Raw genomic sequence first — 19468 nt, 5'->3', positions numbered from 1 at the left:
AGTCCACACTGTCTGTCCCCGAGACTGACCCTCCCTCGCAAACCTCCGCCACCACCCACCCAGGGTCATGGAATTCATCATAGGTCTCACCCAGGCTAACCCCTAGGACCAGCGCAAAACCTCTCAGGGCCCCGGGGTTACACCTAGCACTGAACGAGGTCCCCAGGGAGAATCCCAGACTGTCTGTGGAACTAACAATACAGTCCCTCTCATTCCCCAGACCCCTGGACCCACCCCTAGAATTGACTCTAGAACTGACCACGCAGCAAACACCGACCCCTCCCCCTAGAACCCAGGCCCCCAGTGCACAGAACTAACTCCCAAGTGGACCCCTGGACCAGCAATGAACCCCCTCCCCAGACCTCAGAACTCACCCCCTAAACTGCTCCCAGCATGAATCCAGAGAGCCCCGGAGCGGGGAGGCCGCCACCAGGGGACTCAGGCTGCCCTCTCCGCAGGGTCAAGCACCAGGTGGAGTACCTGGGCCTGAAGGAGAACATCAGGGTGCGCCGCGCGGGCTTTGCCTACCGCCGCCAGTTCGCCAAGTTCCTGCAGAGGTGAGGCATCCCTGCCACACTCACCCACCGCGCGCCCCGCCCACCACCCGCCCACTCCAGTCGGCCCACCCTCCCCGCAGCCCCACCAGCCGCTCACACCCTCCCCCGCCCCGGCCTCAGGTACGCCATTCTGACCCCCGAGACCTGGCCGTATTGGCGCGGGGACGAGCGTCAGGGGGTCCAGCACTTGCTGCGGGCAGTCAACATGGAGCCTGACCAGTACCAGATGGGGAGCACCAAGGTCTTCGTCAAGAACCCCGAGTCCGTAAGTGTGTGGGAGAGACACAGACACCAGCATCACTTGCACGGTCCCGTTCTTCAGGCGCCTGGGTGACCGTGGGCACGTTTCCTCCCTGCCACCCTCAAGCCTCGGTTTCTCCATTTGGAAACTGGGGAGAGTCCTAGTCACCCTGCAGAATCAACGTGAGAATTAGAAAACATGGGAAGTCCGAGGCACGGTGCCTGGCCTCTAGTAGGTGCTCAGGAAAGGTATGTTAGTGGGACTTCACTGGTGGTTCAGTGGTTAAGATGCTGAGCTTCCAATGCAGGGGTTGCAGGTTTGATCCCTAGTGGAGGAACTAGGATCCTTCATGCCATTGGGCATGGCAAAAAAAAAAAAAAAAAAATTAGCTAGAGGGTCCTTGGTGGCCAGGAGGCAGGTAGAGAAACACATAGCCACCTGCAGTGACAGCCCCTTGGAAGAGACCTTCCTTTCTTTATTTTTCCTCCATCTCCTTCTTCTATCATCCTCATTCCTTCCTTTGCCTTTCTTCCTCTTGTCCTGTTTTCTCTCTCTTTTCTTATTTCATTCCTTCCTTCATGAGTACCTGGACCAGAGATTCAGGTCAAAGTGGCAATTTTCTTAGTTTATTTTTATGTCTTCTTTGGCTACTCCGCACAGCTTGCAGAATCTTAGTGCCCTGATCAGGGATCAAGCCCATGCACCCTGCAATGGAAGTGCAGATTCTTAACCACTGGCCTGCCAGGGAAGTCCTAAAGTGGCAATTTTCTTGTTATCAGACAAACCTCATTTCACATCCTCCAATGTAGAAATAATCCTTCTAGCACACTGTCATCAGCTCCTAGCCTTTTATCAAAAGGCTGGAAGCACCCCAAACTTTATGCTGCCTCTACTTTCAGGAGCAAAAGCAACAATGACAATAAGTTCCAGGGATCTAAGGTACAGGGCGGTGTGGTCATCAAGGCTGGCAGTACTGTATTATATACTGGGGGCTTCCCTGGTGGCTCAGATGGTAAAGAATCCGTTTGCAATGTGAGACCTGGGTTCGATCCCTGGGTTGGGAAGATCCCCTGGAAGAGGTCATGGCAACCCACTCCAGTATTCTTGCCTGGAGAATCCCCAGGGACAGAGGAGCCTGGCAGGCTACAGTCCACGGCATTGCAAAGAGTTGGACATGACTGAGTGACTAAGCACAGCACATTATATACTGGAAATTTGCTTAGGGAGTAGATCTTCAATGTTCTTGCCACAAGAAAAGACATGGTAATTATGTGACAGGACAGAAGGGTTAGCTAACCTATAGTGGTAATCATTTTGCAACATAATACATGTATCAGATCAACATATATGTGTACACTTTAAACTTACACAGTGCTGTATGTCAGTTGTAGCTCAATAAAGCTGGGAGGGGGCAAGTTTTTAAAAAAGCAACAGTGACAAGAATGACAAAAAGAAAGCAAGGCGAAGAAGGCCCTAAAGGCATGTCTGGCCACCTGCTTTGGTGTGAGGACTGGAAAGTACAGAGAGATGACCATCTCAGTGAACTGTGCTGGTTCACCAGACTTCCAAGGGAATCTTAGGTTCCAGAGAAGCTGAAGGATGGGAGCAAGGTGTGCTGGGGGTGTGGGCCAGGCCCAGCTGGGTGCCCGTCACGTGCATAATCATGTCACCTGCTCCATAGCCTCTCAAGGACTTTATGAAGACAACCAGGGGATTGTCTGCATGATTCCCTAGATGTTACTGTAACTCACAAGTAACTGTTCTCTCATCAAAGCAAAAACATAACACAGTGGGGTGGAGGCTCTAAAGAGTCCATAGCTACAAAAACAGTCTCTTTCTTGGGAGGTCCAGATTTTCATCTCCCAGATACATTGGTATCTACCTCCTAGAGCTTTTTGCTATGGATGTACTTTGCTCCAAAGAATAAAAATAGTGTAGAATCACATTCAAAATAGATATTGTTAGTGATAGAAACTTGGGCTGCTCTGGTGCCTCTGATGTTAAAGAATCTGCCTGCAAAGCAGTGAGACCTGACTTTGATCTCTGGTTCGAAGGGAATGGCTACCCACTCCAGTAAACAGTACAAACCAAAACTGTCTGAGGCTAAAACCACACCTGGAAGAATTTAAGTGGTAACATATAAGAAAGAGAAGAGAGAGGGAGGGGTAGAAAAAAAGAGGAAAATGGGAGGGTGAGAGAGAGAAAGAGAATCCATCTTGCTGGTTACTGGCAAATTGGAACATATGACTCTGAAAGGAAAAGACAAAAATTCACACACACACACACACACACACACACACAGAATGCTCAGTTCAGTGCAGCTGCGTCTGACTCTTTGTGACCCCATGAACTGCAGCACGCCAGGCCTCCCTGTCCATCACCAACTCCCAGAGTTTGCTCAAACTCATGTCCATAGAGTCAGTGATGCCATCAGCTATCTCCTCCTCTGTCATCCCCTTCTCCTCCTGCCTTCAATCTTTCCCAGCATCAGGGTCTTTTCCAATGAGTCAGCTTTTCCCATCAGGTGACCAGAATATTGGAGCTTCAGTTTCAGCATCAGTTCTTCCAATGAATATTCAGAGTTGATTTCCTTTAGTATTGACTGGTTTGATCTCCTTGCTGTCCAAGGGACTCTCAAGAGTCTGCTCCAACACCACAGTTCAAAAGCATCAATTCTTCAGCATTCAGCCTTCTTTATGGTCCAACTCTCACATCCGTACGTGACTACTGGAAGAACCATAGCCTTGACTATATGGACCTTTGCGGCAAAGTAATGTCTCTGATTTTTAATATGCTGTCTAGGTTTGTCATATCTTTTCTTCCAAGGAGCAAGTGTCTTTTAACTTAATGGCTGCAGTATGAAAATAATGCTAGCACTGGCTAAGACAATAAAACTTAAAATCAAATTTTGACCAAAATTGCGCTCTGCACATTTTGAGGGGGTAAATGTGAACTAGATGAAATAATGAAGCTCATAAAAGTAAAAGCTTGGTGGGAAAGTTTTTAAAATTTAGTTTATTTAATTTTTGGCCCCACCCTGCAGCATGTTGGATCCTAGTTCCCCAACCAGGGATCAAACCCACACCCCCTGCATTGACAAGTAGAGTCTTAACCACTAGACCACTGGGGAGGTCGCTGGTGGGAAAGTCTCATAAGGAAGAAAAACAGAGACTAAAAATTTGCACAGGAAAAAAAAACAACAACCTAATTTTAGTGAAAACAATTTTAGTAAAATGGAAACAGTTTAACTGTGGTTTCTCAAAAATTGATCAAAGAATTAATTAATGGAGTTGGAGCTTTTCTCAACTACAGATGCACTTATTTAGATTTGGGTCTTGTTTCTTGTAATCATGAATTCGAAATGCCTCAAGTGTTTTATACACCTATTGGCAACCCACCATCCCAAGCTTCCCAGGGCTGCTGTAAGACAGTACCACAAACTGGCTGGCTTAACCTAGTAAAAATTTATTTTCTCACATTTCTGGAGGCTTGTGCTTATACTCAGTCATGTCCAACTCTTTGCAACCCCATGGACTGTAGCCCACCAGGCTCCTCTGTCCAAGGGATTCTCCAGGCAAGAATACCAGAGTGGGTTGCCATTTTCTCCTCCAGAGGATCTTCCCAACCCAGGGATCAAAGCCGAGTCTCCTGCATTGCAGGCAGATTCTTTACCTTTGAGCCACCTGGGAAGCCCATTTCTAGAAGCTAGAAATTCAAAATAAAAAAAAAAAAGAAAGAAAAGAAATTCAAAATCAAGGGCTATGAGCCCTCTGAAAGTGCCAGGGAAGAATCTTTCTTTACTTCTCCCTGAATTCTGGTGGTTATCAGCAATCCTTGCCATTTCTTGTTATACAGATGTATCATACCTATATTGTTGGTGTATAATCTCTGCCTCTGGCATCACATGGCCTTCTTCTCTGTGTATCTGGGTCCAAATTTCCCTCTTTTTTATATTTTGACACACCATGGAGCATGTGGGATCACAGTTCCCTGGCTAGGGATCAAACCCATACCCCTTGCATTGGAAGTGTGGATTCTTAACCACTGGACCACCAGGGAAGTCCCTCCTTCTTCTTATGAGAACACTAGTTACATTGGATTTTAGATTCACCCTACTCCAGTCTAACCTCATGTTAACTTGATTACCTCTGCAAAGACCCTCTTTCCAGATAAAGTCACATTCACAAGTGCCCGCCAAGTGCACATAAGTTTGGGGAGAACACTATTCAGTGCACTACACCAGGTCAAGCTCAGATCTGGGGTGTGTGTGTCATCCACCTTGAGCACATCCACCCCTGCCCTTAGCAGCACGAAAAGAGATGCCTTTAACACTGTGGGAAAAGGAAGATTTATTTCCCAAGCTGAAACCAAACCCTCTTCCCTGGGCAGAAATAACAAGGTTGGAAGACACTTGTCCTGGTTGACTGGTCTGCCCCTAGTTCTGCAGGGCTGGTATCCCTTTACTCAGACCTGCCGTTCCCTCAGCAAACCACAGAATGCATGTACACGCCCTCCAGGCACGCTGGACAGGCATCACTTCACAAGATTTGCACGCGAACTCCAGGATCCACAGAGTACCGGTCTGAGAAACAAAAGAATATGTAAATGCCACTCATTGAAAAAGACCCTGATGCTGGAAAAGATTGAGGGCAGGAGGAAGAGGGGATGACAGAGGATGAGATGCTTCGGTAGGCATGAATTTGAGTACTCTCTGGGAGACAGTGGAGAACAGAGGCGCCTGGTGTGCTGCAGTGCATGGGGTCACAAAGCATCAAACAGGACTTAGCGACTGAACAACAACAAAATACCCTTCAATGCCTGCAACCTGTTGGCCTGAGATGTTGTTTTTTCTCTCTGGTGAGAAAGAAGACCCACTTTTTAAGATCAGTTATAAACACTGTTGACTTAATAGTCACAACCTAAATGTTGAGAGTTATGTTTTATTCGGTGGGAATTTTTAGGACTTAAGCCTGGGAGACAGCATCTCAAGTGACCCTTAGAGAACTGCTCCAAGGAGTTAGGGGGAGGAGTCAGGTTACATAGAAGTGTGTAACAAAGGGCAGGTAGTCTGAACATCAAAAGGATTTTGTGAATTAAAGAAAACCAGACACCCCAAGTGAAGGAATTTAGCGCTTTTCTATGTATGGGAAGATGCCAGAGTCTGGGCTCACTGAAATCACTCCTTTCATATGCATCTCAGCTATCTGGGGCCAATATCCAGTGTTTTCATATCCAGAGTCCCTCAGTGCTCACTGTAGGGAACACTACAGCCTGCTGACTCTCAGGTCACACAGGTATTCTCCTAACTGAGTGCCCTTAGGGCTCAGATATTCACATTTGGACAGCCAGAATCACTGATGACTGTAATCCTTGTTTATTGACAAGGCAGGAAATACTCCAGTTCTCAACACTCACAGATCTACAAGCCCTCCAAGATATTATGTATTTTTAAAGTGAGCTTGAACCAAGTACCTGCAGAATTCTTTTAGTCCTGCCAGGGAAGTCTGGGGTTTCTAGGAGACTTTAGCCATCATTGTCATCAAAATGGCATTCAGGCTTTTAGCAGTGAAGTGATGTTTGTGTATTTGAGAAAACCCTCTGGCTGAAATGCTAATTGTTTTTTTTCTAAATAAAGCCCAACTTTATTTTCAATTATTCTCCCATCATCACTGATTGACCATGCTGTCCTTTTTGTCACTAAATTTCCATTTGAACTACAGTGTTTCCCAGCCATCTGTCGTGGTCCAAGTTTGTTCTATTCTTTGACCAACACAATTGTTTTTATTACTGTTATTGTTGTTCAATGTCTGACTCTTTGTGACCCCATGGACTACAGCATGCCAGGCTCCCGTCCTCCACTATCTCCCAGAGTTTGTTCAAATTCATGTGCATTGAGGCAGTGATGCTATCTAACCATCTCATCCTTTGCCTCCCCCTTCTTCTGCCTTTGTCTTCGATCTTTCCCAGCATCAGGGTCTTTTCCAATGACGCTTTGCAGCTGGTGGCCAGAGTATTGGAGGTTCAGCTTCAGCATCAGTCCTTCCAATGAATGTTCAGGGTTCATTTCCTTTAGGATTGACTGGCTTGATCTCCTTGCTGTCCAAGGGACCCTCAGTCTTCTCCAGCACAATTTGAAGACATCAGTTCTTTAGCGCTTAGCCTTCTTTATGGTCCAACTCTCACATCCATACATGACTATGGGAAAAACCATAGCTGTGACTATATGGGCCTTTGTCGGCAAAGTGATGTCTCTGCTTTTTAATATGCTGTCAAGATTTGTCATAGCTTTCCGTCAAGGAGCAAGCATCTTTTAATTTTATTACTGTAGATTTGTAATAGTTTATCCCATAGGTTCCTTCTCTGATATAGTCACTGGTTATTATTCCAGGTGACTTGCTCTAATAATTTATTCTCTATATCCCATCTGGGTGGAGACTCTTAAAATTCAAATTTTCTCTGCTTTTCTATCAAAGCTTCCTTTCAGGGGCTGCTATGGATGGGTGTGCAGGTTGTATACTGTACAACCACGTGGTCACTAGTCACATCAATAGGCCTGTCTGTCCAATTTTCATATCTAAAGTACTTTTATTGGTTTTCCAAGATGCACATTGGTTCACATTTCTAACATCTCTGAAGCAGATATGGACCTCCCACGGATGGTAGGCCATAGCTTAATAAGGGTGAAAAGTCATCATGTTATAACATTTCTGGCAAGACCACATCGGTGGTAAGTGGCAGAGCAGGGGTTTAAACCCAGCAAGACAAATCTAGAGTTGTAATTTAATGCAGAAGCTATGCTCCAAATTGGGAGGGATTTCTGGGTCTGGTCATCTGGAAGAAGACAAAATTTTGTGTCCATAACGTAAAAGCATGTGTGCAGGTGCCTGTCAGCAAAAGTACATGGGTGGGGTGGAAACTCAGAGGAAACTGGAAACTGTGCTCCCCGGGGAGATGCCAGGACCCACCAGCCCTCCTTCTTGTCCAGCTCTTCCTTCTAGAGGAGATGCGAGAGCGCAAGTTCGATGGCTTTGCCCGCACCATCCAGAAGGCCTGGCGGCGCCATGTGGCAGTCCGGAAGTACGAGGAGATGCGGGAGGAAGGTGAGAGGCTGCAGGTGGGAAGCTGGGGCTGAGGACGGATTGGCTTGGGGGAGCCAAACCATGACCTCTGCCCCTCCCCCGACCCTGTGCCCCCACAGCTTCCAACATCCTGCTGAACAAGAAGGAGCGGAGACGCAACAGCATCAATAGGAACTTCGTTGGGGACTACCTGGGGCTGGAGGAGCGGCCGGAGCTGCGTCAGTTCCTAGGCAAGAGAGAGCGCGTGGACTTTGCTGACTCAGTCAACAAGTATGACCGACGCTTCAAGGTGAGGCACTAGCAGGCAGCCATATCTGGGACCCTGCCCATGCCCCACCAAAGGTACTCTTGCACCTTGCCCAAACACATCTGCCCATGGATATAGGCTCAACTAATGTAGGCACGGCTGTCCACCATATATATCCTTGTATATAGCCCAGACACACTTGTCTATATATCTGATATATATATATCAGATGATATACATATGATATACATATACATACATATATGATATACATATATCTGATGATATATCCTCACCGGATCAAACACATCTGTCCAGATCATCTGTCCAGGGCATCTGGGTTGATGCCCTGAGGCCAGGCTGCCCATGCCCAGGGCTCCTGGCACCAGCCTCTCTGGTCTTGTATCCTCATAGCCCATCAAGAGGGACTTGATCCTGACACCCAAGTGTGTGTATGTGATCGGGCGGGAGAAGGTGAAGAAGGGGCCTGAGAAGGGCCAGGTGCGTGAAGTCCTGAAAAAGAAGCTGGAGATCCAGGCGCTCCGGGGAGTTTCTCTCAGGTGAGTCCCCTCACTAGCACCCTTCATCATCAGCTGCCCTCCTGTCACCCCATCTGTCACCCTGAACATGTTAACCTTCTATACCTGCAACTTTCTCTTGGTCCTGTCACCTTTACTTGCCCTCCGATTCATGGTCACTTGCCAACAGCACCCATCCCCTCTCCTGACTCTTCTCTATTACCACCTTTTCCAGCTCCTTGCCACCTCTCCCATTTGCCCCCACCTGTGTCACCCCTCATTTGCCCCTCCCCTGTTGCATCTCAAATATCAGCCCTTCTGCCAGCCTCACCTGTCACTCTCACATGCTCTTCCTCCCGCCCCTCTCCCAGCACGCGGCAGGATGACTTCTTCATCCTCCAAGAAGACGCGGCCGACAGTTTCCTGGAGAGCATCTTCAAGACTGAGTTCGTCAGTCTCCTGTGCAAGCGCTTTGAGGAGGCGGTGCGGAGGCCCCTGGCCCTCACCTTCAGCGACACGTACGACCCCCCACCTCCCGCACCATCCTTGGGCTGGGCTTGGCACAGAGCCCCCTCCCCTGCCTCACAGACTGACCGAAATTCGCCCTTGCCTTGCCCCCTCCCATCTCAGCCCCGGTCAGCAAGGAGGGGATGAGGAGGTGACCCCTGCTTGGCGGGTGGGGACAACCACAGCTTCCTCCTCTCCTCACAGACTACAGTTCCGGGTGAAGAAGGAGGGCTGGGGCGGAGGTGGCACCCGAAGCGTCACTTTCTCGCGTGGTTCCGGCGACGTGGCGGTGCTCAAGGCTAGCGGCAAGGCCCTGACAGTCAGCGTGGGTGACGGACTGCCCAAAAGCTCCAGTGAGTCTGCGCAGAACCAGGAGATTGGAGCACAAGAGGCTGGCCCCTGTAGGGGGTGGGATCAGAGACAGGGACCAATGAAGACCGTGGGGCGGAGCCAGTGAGGGAGGTCAAGAGTGGGTAATGGACGAGGCCACGAAGAGGGCAGGGCTAGAGAGGTGACCAATAAATGAGCGAGAAATATGGAGGGGCGTGGCCATAGAGTAGACCCGATGGGAAGATCTTTGGAGAAGGCGGGCCCCAAAGTCAATAAGGGGTGGGTCCTGGAGAGGCGGGGCCAATTATTGGGTGGAACCAATCAGTGTTCCAGTAACTAAGAGGCTCTGTCCTGATGAGAGAGCCAGTGAGTTAGGGGGCGTGGCCCAGAGTAAACCGGCCTTGGGGGTGGGGCCAAGAATCTAGTGCGGCCACCACTCAAATCCCTATATCTTTTCCCCTTTCCCTTTCAGAGCCCACACGGAAGGGGATGGCCCATGGAAAATCTAGAAGGCCGGGCCAGACCACTACCCGGGCAGCTCCCGGGCCCCCCAGAGGTGAAGAGACACCTGACACTAAATGTCTTCCTTGCCTCTTGTGGGCTCCAAGGCCTAAGACAGACCTCCTGTCAACGGGATCTTACGAAAAGTGGACCACTCTCTTCTTTTTTGTCCAGAATTCTCTATAGCTCCCCATCTCCCATAGAATAAAAGCTAAGCTTAGTTTGATATTCAAAAACCCTTCAGATTCTGACCCCAGCTAACCAGTGACCTCTCCTCCCATCTTAAACTCCTGTCATGCAAGGTACATCCTATTTTGCCAATTTACCAAATTTTGTCTTCCCTCCAGGCCTTTGCTTGAGCTGTTTGCTCTGCCTGTCTCCCAAACTCCTATTCCATATGAACTCCTATTCATCCTCTAAGACCCACCCACAAAAGCCCTCCAGACCTAGGTCAGGGAAAATCTTACCCCTAGCAGAGTCTCAATCTATGCCTTCATAACCCCAGGGTCTCTTTCTCCAGGCCAGTCCTTATCATACAGGGTTGAGAGTAGCTGCCTCTTCCCTCAGGGAACTTGGAGCTAAGTCCTCCTCAAATCTTGCTGGCATCACCCTGACAAATGCTCCCATCCTTACTCTTGCTGCAGGCCTGGACCGCAATGGGGTACCTCCGTCTGCCAGAAGGGGCCCCCTGCCCATGGAGATCACATCTGGAGGGGGCTCCCAGAGGCCACCACGGGGCCCTCCGTCCTCAGCCTTGGGGGCCAGCAGACGCCCACGGGCACGGCCCCCCTCAGAGCACAACACAGAATTCCTCAATGTGCCTGACCAAGGCGTGGCTGGGTAGGTGGTGTGGGAGGGCAGCCCCAGGAATGGGATGGGGAGTGTCTGGGGCTGTGACAAGCGCCCTCATGTGCCCACAGCATGCAGAGGAAGCGCAGCGTGGGACAGCGACCTGTGCCTGGTGTAGGCCGACCTAAGCCCCAGCCACGGGTGCATGGCCCCAGGTGCCGGGCACTGTACCAGTATGTCGGCCAAGACGTGGATGAGCTGAGCTTCAATGTGAACGAGGTCATCGAGATCCTTATGGAAGGTGTGTGTGCCAGGGCAGAAACAGAAGGACACCTCCAAGGTCTGGAGGTCACCTCCTAAGCAACCCTGGGAGCCTGGCCTCACTGCATCACACCCAATACCCCAGCCTCATTTTTCCCACCTGTCAAGCACTAGGGCCAATAGCAGCCCTACCTTGTGAGTTGGAAATGGGCCTTGTCTGCATGGCCCAGGCCACCTCCCTACTTTGCCCCTGGGTTGCACCTAGAGGAGCTTCAACAGCACCCTCTGCAGGTGGGTGGGGGAACATCTTAGGAGTTATTCCTGGGTCTCCCGTGGGGATCATGGGGAGGGACCTATGTAAGAAGGATGAGGGAATAGCAGGAGTGGATGGTCTAGAAAATGAAAGTGTGAGCCAGGGGCAAGGCAAATGCACATGCAGCTCCATCCCTTCTTTCTGTCTTAGAGAAGACAGTCTCTGCCCTATGCCGGGCCCGTGGAGACAAGACAGACAGATACAGAGCCAGCATGAAGGCTTTCTCTAGGGCGAGCTGGGCATGGGATCATATCTTCTCCTCTCCCACAGATTCGTCAGGCTGGTGGAAAGGCCGGCTGCATGGCCAGGAGGGCCTCTTCCCCGGAAACTATGTGGAGAAGATCTGAGTGGGGCAGGGGTCTGGGACCCTGCTCTCCCACCTGCCTGCCTGGATCCTGCAACATGGGTTTCATTTCCCTCGGCTGCATTGGCCAGAAGGTCCAGTTCTGTGACCTCCAGCCCGGCCTAACTCAGGCCCTGGGTCTAGGGGTCACCACTGGAGCCCCTGTCCCCCGCCCTGGACCCTGGCCTCCCGCAAGTCATACCTGTTTCCTCCTGTGTCAAACAGGGCTAACAGGACCTACCTCACAGCTGCCTTGTGAGTAGGATATGAGCTGTGTCCCAGGGGCAAAGAGCCAAGCACATTTTGGGGGATCTTGACAAGCTTGACTTCCCTCCTCTCATAAACAAGGCAATAAATGTTTGCCGAGTGAAAATATGAATTAACTTACTGAGCACCGACAAGGATTGCCTTCTCATAACCCTGTGAGGTAGGATCAGCAAACAACCCCATTTTACAGATGGAAAAATGGAGGCTCAGGGAGGTTTAGTCACTCACCCAAGATTCCACAGAGCCAAGTTTTGAACTCGGATACACTCCCGTCCCTCACAAAGCTTGAGTTTGTCTCACTTGCTGGCTTCCAGAAGCTACATGCCAGCTCTCCCACAGAAAATGTTCTGGTGGGCCCTGTCAGCTTTTGAATCTACACACCTCCCTAATACCAAACCCAGCTGGGACCCTGAGGAAGGAGGCAGGTCCCACATGTCCCCCCATAATCCACTCAGAGTCATCCCTGGACCCTGCCCCCACCCCATATCTCTTTCCTTAGCTCTCACTCACCTGGAGTATGGACCGGTTCTGACATTTGAGTGCTTTCTGCACTTATGTCATGGTGAAGGAGGGATCAACCTGGCTACCTGTCCACCCCTTCCAGCTGTCCCGAAACCAGTGCTGGAATCTGAGCCTTTCAAACCTCCCCACATGTGCAGGTGAATCCTTGGATCTGAGCCTAAGCATTTTGACTTTCTAAATGAACACCCACTCTGTGCTCAGCCCCCAAAAGAGCAGTCCCTCTGGGAGAGAGAACCAGATAAGTGAGGTCAGGACTGAGCCAGAGAAGGGACTGGGGCTAGAGCAGGGGACAGGGGTGCAGAGAGTGTAGGCGTTGCTGGAGGAGCCAAGAAGGATGAAAGGGTCAGCAGATCTTGATGGCAAATACTACACAGAGTGATCTACGCTGTGATGGAAGGACTCCAGATGGAAGACACCTACCCGGTACCTGGAGGATGGGAGATAGGTATTGAAGAAAAACTGGTCAGAAGAGCCTTCTTCAGGATCCACACCTACCTGGAAAGCTGAGCATGGCTGGAGAAAAAAAAAAAAAATCCCAGTTGTGCAACTGTGCCTCAGCAGCCCTGTCATTAGTCAACCATTACACAAACATTTAACCTGTCTCTTGAATTGGGGGCTTCCCTGGTGCTCAGACAGTAAAGAATCTGCTTGCCATGCAGGAGACCCAGGTTTGATCCCTGGGTCAGGAAGATCCCCTGTAGAAAGGGAATGGCAACCCACTCCAGTATTCTCGCCTGGAGAATCCCATGGACAGAGGAGCCTGATGGGCTATAGTCCACGGGGTCGCAGAGTCTGACACAACTGACTTTCGCTTTCACACTTCACAATCTCTTGAATGTCCCTGGTTCCCTCCATCTATGATTTTTGTCCCTCCATTGCCCGGCTTCCACTGTGCATGTCTCTCAGCAACACTTAGATTGGGGGACAGACTGCAGGAGGACTGTGTGAGCCACAACATCATTAGCTGGGCATTTCCTGGTGTTGAAGGGGAATAAAGGCTTCTGTCTCCTTTCTCTATCTTAGAACTCACCACGCAGGCTGTCCCTCTTCCAAGTAAGGGGTATAGCCCTGAGGCCCCACTGCAATAGCCATCACCACGTTTGCAGGAAGTAGGGCTATTCACTGGGGATGAAGAAGAGAGTAGGTTTGACATCTTCTAGCACACAGCATCTCACATCTAGGTTATAGCATCTTTGGACTGCAAACCTCAGTCATCTTAGTCCCACCCATTCAGCAACATCCTGTTGACTCTGTTACAAAGTTTCTTAAATCGGGCCCCTCCTCTCCCTTTCTTGGTTCTCTGTCCTTTCTGAGACCTCACTCCACCCTTCCCCAGATTACACCAACCTCCCCTGTGTGCACGCACACGCACACACACTCCACCCTTCCTAAAAAGGATTTTTTTAATGAGTTTTTAACCATATTAATAATAATCAAAATAAAATTATTTTTTAAAATTCAGACAGCCCCAAAGTGTGAAAAATCTGTCTTCCCTCTCACTGCAGAATTCTGTCCATTCCCCCTCCACCCCAGTTTGTTGATGTCTCCTCCCAATGATATTCCTGGCATATAAAAGCAGAAAAGTACATATTATCAGAGTAGAAAATGGCTCACGCACATCTTATGCACACAGACGGAAATACATTGTATATAAACCCAACACTTGCCTAGAACTCTCAAATGCTTAAATAATGTATTCCAGAGATCTTAGATCAAAGATCTACTTTACTGCCCCAACAATGATGCATCCTCCAAAGGACACCAAGCAATCAGATGGTGTACCTCCCCCTGCTAAAAATTCATCAGCTAGAATAGAGACCACACACATCTCTTTCCACGGTTCACTAGGTCCCTCAATGACCTTTCTTGAACCCTGTCTATGTTCTGATCTTCACTCCTTGCCTCCACCTGGCTCCAGCAGTGAGCTGATCACCTCATTGTTTCTTGAAAAAGATAAGCTTGTCCCTCCCCAGCTCAGGCCACTTGCACCAGCTATTCTTTCTTCCCACAGGCACATGGCCTCCTGAACTTCTATTGGATAACTCCCTCCTGACAATCAGGCAACAGCTCAGAAGTCAAAACTTCCCTGGCCCGGGACCATCACATCCTTCTGGGCTTTTCCCCCCATTTATTGTGCTCAGCCACTCAGTCACCACTGACTCTTTGCAACCCCATGGACTGTAGCCTGCTAGGCTCCTCTGTCCATGGGATTCTCCCCAGCAAGAATACTGGAGCAGGTTGCCATTTCCTCCTCCAGGGGATCTCCCTGACCCAGGGATCGAACAGGTGTCTGTTACATTTCCAGCATTGACAGTCGGGTTCTTTACCACTAGCGCCACCTGGGAAGCCCTTTTTCCTTTATGGCACTTAATATAACCATAAGGTCATTTCCCGCATTTGTTGATTCATTGTCTGTTTCCCCATTTTAAAACGTGAGTGCCCCCTGAGAGCAGGAATGTTGGCCTGTCCTGTTCATCTCTGTGTCCCCAGAGCCTAGCACAAAGTAGGCACTCAAGGAACGTAAGTTGGATAGGTGACACAATTCACGCCAGGGCTCTCCATCTATCCTCCTGAAAACACACACCACTCCATCTTTAGGCTACACATGTTCCGGGTGTCCTAAGGACGGATAGTGAACTTGTTTCCCGCCCTTGGCTATCTCAACAGATCCATTCCAACTTGTGGACTAAGTGCATTGAAAATGTTAACGTCCGTGGCAATTTCTCTCCAAAGAGGCAGTTCTCTAAACACGACCTTCTCAAAACTGAGAACTGCTGTTTATCCCCCTTCGAGATATGGTGACGGGACAGGAGGAAATGAAGATGCTCATTTTGCACAGGAGGACACAAAGGCCCAGGAAAATTTTAATCCTAGATCTCTGCACACATTTTCTGGGCATAGCTGCTGCTGCTGCTAAGTCGCTTCAGTCGTGTCCGACTCTGTGCGACCCCGGATAGACGGCAGCCCACCAGGCTCTCCTGTCCCTGGGATTCTCCAGGCAAGAACACTGGAGTGGGTTGCCATTTCCTTCTCCAATGCATGAAAGTGAAAAGTGAAACTGAAGTCGCTCAGTCGTGTCCGACTCTTCGAGACCCCATGAACTGCAGCCTACCAAGCTCCTCCGTCCATGGGATTTTCCAGGCAAGGGTACCGGAGTCGGGTGCCATTGCCTTCTCCCTCTGAGCATAGCAGTTCGGGAGAATCCTGGATCTCCGGCCCCGCCTCCTCGCCGAGTACCGTGTGCGCACCCCGCCCCCGTTCTCGCGAGAGCTAGGAGCCGAAAAATGGCGCCGACGTGAGCGAGCCCACGGCCACCGAAGGAGTCGCCGCAGTCTTAGCTGGAGCCGCCGGAGCCGCGGGAACAAGAGGCTGAACCAGGCTGAGGATGGTGAGCGCGGCACCGGGGACGCGGACGCGGCGAACAAGCAGGGACTGGCGGGGAGCGGCATTCTAAGCCTCCGGCCGACCCCGCCCCCACATCCGGGCAGTCTCCCTCCGCTGTCACTCAGGGAGCACCCTACCCCCTACTTCCGGTTCTGGCTTCGAGTGGGCCACGCCTACAGGGCTCAGGCACCGCCCCCTGATCTTTATATGTTGGGGTCCCTCCAGTTCGCCTGCACAGCTCGAACCCCTCTAGTAGGGTATATCTCCGTTCTCAAACACCCACTTGGCCACTTCTAGCCCTCCAGAATCTTCCTAGCCGCGCCCTGTTCAGAGCCCCGCCTTTGCCCCGCCCACTCCCTCTGGGCCACGCCCCTGCCTTGTAGTAGGGGCCCCCAGCTTTCCAAGTTAGGATCAGAGCATGCTTCTTTCATATAGGGCCTTCCTGTAAAGGTACCCCCTTCTACATTTGGCACACCTCCCAACTCTCTTCCGAAGGACGGGGACACTGGAGGCAGACGTTCAACCCCCTCACCCACTGCCTCTCCTTAGGATGGGGGCCGACTGGGTGACGTCTCCGGGGCATTCGCTGTTTCAGAAACACCCAGTGGTTATGGCGGGGTGAAGGGGTTCCCCTAGCTGGCGCAGGCAGACCCTGGGCCCAGGGGGTTCTCCCCACCTCTTCCTTCCACCAGGATGAGGAACCCTCGGGGCCCAGCCCGGACATGCCGGCTACTGCAGAGCCCAGCTCCAGTGAAACCGACAAGGGGATGTCCCCAGTTGTGGCTGCTATAGCCAAGTCCTCTTCCATGGAGGAGGAGCCGGGCCCTGGCCGGGCAACCACACCCCCAGTGTGGGAACGTGGAGGGTCCACCGGAGGGACCCAGCAGGGTGCCTCCCCAGCCCCAGACAGTGGCCATCCTGGACCTGGACACAGCCTTGGCCCAACCAGCACTGTCTCCGGGACCAGTGAGGACCTGCGGCCTCCCAGACGACGCCCACCACCAGGTGACCTGTGATGGGACCTTATGGGGGATCACAGGCCTGGAACAATAGAATTGCAGACTACTGAGTATCTCCAGACTGGGGGCCCACCTAGAGGGAATCACCACTTACTGAGCCCCATTGTGTGCCAGGCTGTGGCTCCGAGGAGCCAGGGAAACTCAGCCGCTACTTTCTGGTGGGGGAGGCAGAGGGTAAAGGCCCCAATAAGAAACCATAGTTAGTAGCAGGGTAGTTGCTGCCCCAATGCCCCTCTGAGGCAGAGCCCTGGACAGCGTGGATGACGAAGGGACGGTGACCCTCTCCCCGCTTCTATGCATCCTTCAGGGAAGCAGATACCATGCTCCAGCCCAGGCTGCTGCCTCAGTTTCCCCAGCGTTCGAGACCTGGCACAGCATCTGCGTACCCACTGCCCACCCACACAGTCCCTGGAAGGTAGGGCCAGGGTAGATGGTGGGGAGGTAGGTTAGGGCGGGAGGTGGGCGGAGCCTTCGGGCCAGTCCAGGCCACCCCACTCCACTCCTCTGTTTTTCATCCCTGCGCCGCCAGGCAAGCTCTTCCGCTGTTCTGCCCTGAGCTGCACCGAGACCTTCCCCAACATGCAGGAACTGGTGGCCCACGGCAAGCTGCACTACAAACCCAACCGCTACTTCAAGTGAGACCTGGTCCACCGTGACCTCTGCTGGTGTGGGGGACCAGGCAGCTCCCCCTCGATTTTGACAGCTACTACCTGGGGTCCTGGCTTTTCTCCCTTCCTTTTCCGAGGGGGTTGGGTCGGGAAGTGGATGTGATCTAGGGCCAGCCTTGCCCTTACCTGCCCGGAAGAGACTGGTCCCTAGAGCCAATTCCAGGGACCCCGAGGGCGGGGCTTGGGAGGGAGTGTGTGTGTAGGGGGGGACATACTTGGCACGACTCCGCCCAGTCCTCTACCTCCCAAGAGGGCACCTGAGACTTCCTTCCTCATCTTCCCAGGGTTCCGACCTGGAGAAGTCCGGAAGGGTCGCGATCACTGTGGGCGGCCGCTTAGGGCAAACTCCTCCCCCGCAGATGGGGGAGTGAGGTTATTTGGGCCCGGGGTCCTTGAGCACCCTGGAGCGGCGGTCTCCAGGTTACCGCGGATAGGCCCCTCCCTGGGTCCCCTGGGAGACCCAGCCCGGCCCTGTGCTGCCCCCCAGGTGTGAGAACTGCCTGCTGCGCTTCCGCACGCACCGCTCGCTCTTCAAGCATCTGCATGTTTGCGCCGAGCATGCGCAGAGCCCAGCCCCGCCGCCGCCACCCCCGGCCCTGGACAGGGAGTCGCCGGCGTCCGAGCGCCCCGCGGAGTCCGACCCTGTGCCGGCGCCTGGCCTGCCGTACCCGCTGCTCGAGCCGTTCACGACCCCTGCCCCTGCCCCCACCGGGCCCTTTCTGCCCTACCTGAACCCCGCGCCTTTTGGCCTAAGTCCCCCACGCCTGCGCCCCTTTCTGGCCGCTGCTCCCGGGCCTCCTGCCTCCAGCGCCGCCGTCTGGAAAAAGAGCCAAGGTGAGTGTGGGCTATCGGGGACGCCTTCAGGGTGGGCTGGGCTCCCTCTGACTTCTGACCTTGACCCGCCCGTTGACCGCAGGTGCAGGCGGCAGCCCGCGAAGACCCCAGGGCGGCTCGGACGCGCCTTCAGGTGCGTGCAGGTGACCGGGGACGGTGGAGGGGATTTCTTTCCTGCGCCGGGCGGAACCTGGGGGATACCCACCCCCTTTCCAGGTGCCCAGAAATGTCTCCCCCGAAATACAGGATTTTGCCTTAAAAATTGCGGCCCCTGCTCCTTCATCTGCGCCGACGTTTCCGTGTAAATCTTGCGCTCAGATCCGGAGCCCTTACCCCCTACATGGGTTCAGAGGATGGGAGGAGGGGACTCGGATAAGTCAAGTTTAGTGCCCCCAGACACTTGGGGAAACGTTCGGGAGAAACGGATCGGCCAGGCCAGCGCCCCCCGCCCCACGCCCCGACTCCCGGGAGCTGATGGGGAGGCTGGGAAAGGTCCGACCCGCCCTCGCCCAGGGCCCGGCCTGACCGGGTCCTGCCTGCCCGCAGGGCACGCGGCTCCCAGCCGCATCGTGTGGGAGCACACACGCGGCCGCTACTCGTGCATGCAGTGCGCCTTCTCCACGGCCTCGCGGCCCGCCATGACCCTACACCTGGAGGACCACCGCCCCGGCGGCCCCGCGGCCCCGGCTCCCGGGCAGCCGCGCCCCGACGCGCCGGCGGGTAAGGCCGGGGGGAGCGCGCGGGTGGGAAGGGCAGGGGGCCCTGAGGCGAGGAGCGGGGCTGAGGCTCAGGCGCCCCCTCCTCTGCCCCACCCAGACCCGGCCCCGCTGGCACCCAAGGTATCGCCGCTGCTGTCTGAGGGGGAGTGTCCGGTTTTCTCGCCGCTCTGAAGGCCGCCGCGTAGGGAGCGGGCTGTGGGTAATGGTGTCCTTTTAGGGAAAGCCTGAGATGGCAGGGGTGGGGGGACAATAAAAGGCAGATGAGCCAGCTGTAGATGAGATGTGCCGTGTGTCTGGGTCCCTTGCTGCTCCACTGCAGTCCTGGGGCACCGCCACCTCAGGAGGAGGCAGGTCCCCCCTCATCGCCCG

General features: G+C 52.8%; 2 protein-coding genes and 1 long non-coding RNA gene across 4 annotated transcripts in view; 2 read left to right on the top strand and 1 right to left on the bottom strand.

Moving 5' to 3' along the window:
* Positions 1-12059, top strand: part of MYO1F (myosin IF) — a 38838-nt gene extending 26779 nt beyond the window's left edge. Inside the window, exons 18-28 of the mRNA XM_020898668.2 lie at positions 459-557; positions 678-822; positions 7784-7898; positions 7997-8166; positions 8539-8684; positions 9014-9160; positions 9354-9502; positions 9952-10035; positions 10625-10820; positions 10901-11070; positions 11614-12059. Of these exons, the coding sequence (XP_020754327.2) occupies positions 459-557; positions 678-822; positions 7784-7898; positions 7997-8166; positions 8539-8684; positions 9014-9160; positions 9354-9502; positions 9952-10035; positions 10625-10820; positions 10901-11070; positions 11614-11690 (1498 nt within the window). The 3' untranslated portion in view covers positions 11691-12059. The remainder of the gene's footprint in view (positions 1-458; positions 558-677; positions 823-7783; positions 7899-7996; positions 8167-8538; positions 8685-9013; positions 9161-9353; positions 9503-9951; positions 10036-10624; positions 10821-10900; positions 11071-11613) is intronic.
* On the bottom strand, positions 7359-15682 carry LOC110140291 (uncharacterized). 2 transcript variants are annotated; one of them, XR_011486714.1, is made up of 4 exons: positions 15588-15682; positions 12896-12988; positions 8974-9548; positions 7359-8103 (listed from the first exon to the last, which is right to left on the bottom strand). It is a non-coding gene; the product is annotated as an uncharacterized lncRNA (long non-coding RNA). The 2 variants fall into 2 exon arrangements; XR_002314705.2 differs by lacking the exon at positions 15588-15682 and adding an exon at positions 13506-13877.
* Positions 15683-15744: 62 nt separating this feature from the next.
* On the top strand, positions 15745-19378 carry ZNF414 (zinc finger protein 414). Its single transcript, XM_020898671.2, has 8 exons — positions 15745-15863; positions 16552-16864; positions 17186-17293; positions 17408-17513; positions 18034-18380; positions 18463-18513; positions 18927-19100; positions 19197-19378. The coding sequence occupies exons 1-8, from the start codon at positions 15861-15863 to the stop codon at positions 19268-19270; spliced, it is 1176 nt and encodes a 391-aa protein (XP_020754330.2). The 5' UTR covers positions 15745-15860; the 3' UTR covers positions 19271-19378.
* The last annotated feature ends 90 nt before the right edge of the window (positions 19379-19468 follow it).

The sequence above is a fragment of the Odocoileus virginianus genome, chromosome 3 (genome assembly GCF_023699985.2).
Source record: "Odocoileus virginianus isolate 20LAN1187 ecotype Illinois chromosome 3, Ovbor_1.2, whole genome shotgun sequence".
Classification (NCBI taxonomy): domain Eukaryota; kingdom Metazoa; phylum Chordata; class Mammalia; order Artiodactyla; family Cervidae; genus Odocoileus; species Odocoileus virginianus.
Note: the sequence above shows the minus strand (reverse complement) of the source record. Positions and strands in the feature narration are given on the sequence as shown.

Excerpts from the sequence above, each read along its gene's own strand:
- ZNF414 (XM_020898671.2), top strand. Across the intron at positions 16,865-17,185 it reads CAGACGACGCCCACCACCAG|GGAAGCAGATACCATGCTCC; the intron begins GTGACCTGTGAT and ends TGCATCCTTCAG. Across the intron at positions 17,514-18,033 it reads AAACCCAACCGCTACTTCAA|GTGTGAGAACTGCCTGCTGC; the intron begins GTGAGACCTGGT and ends GCTGCCCCCCAG.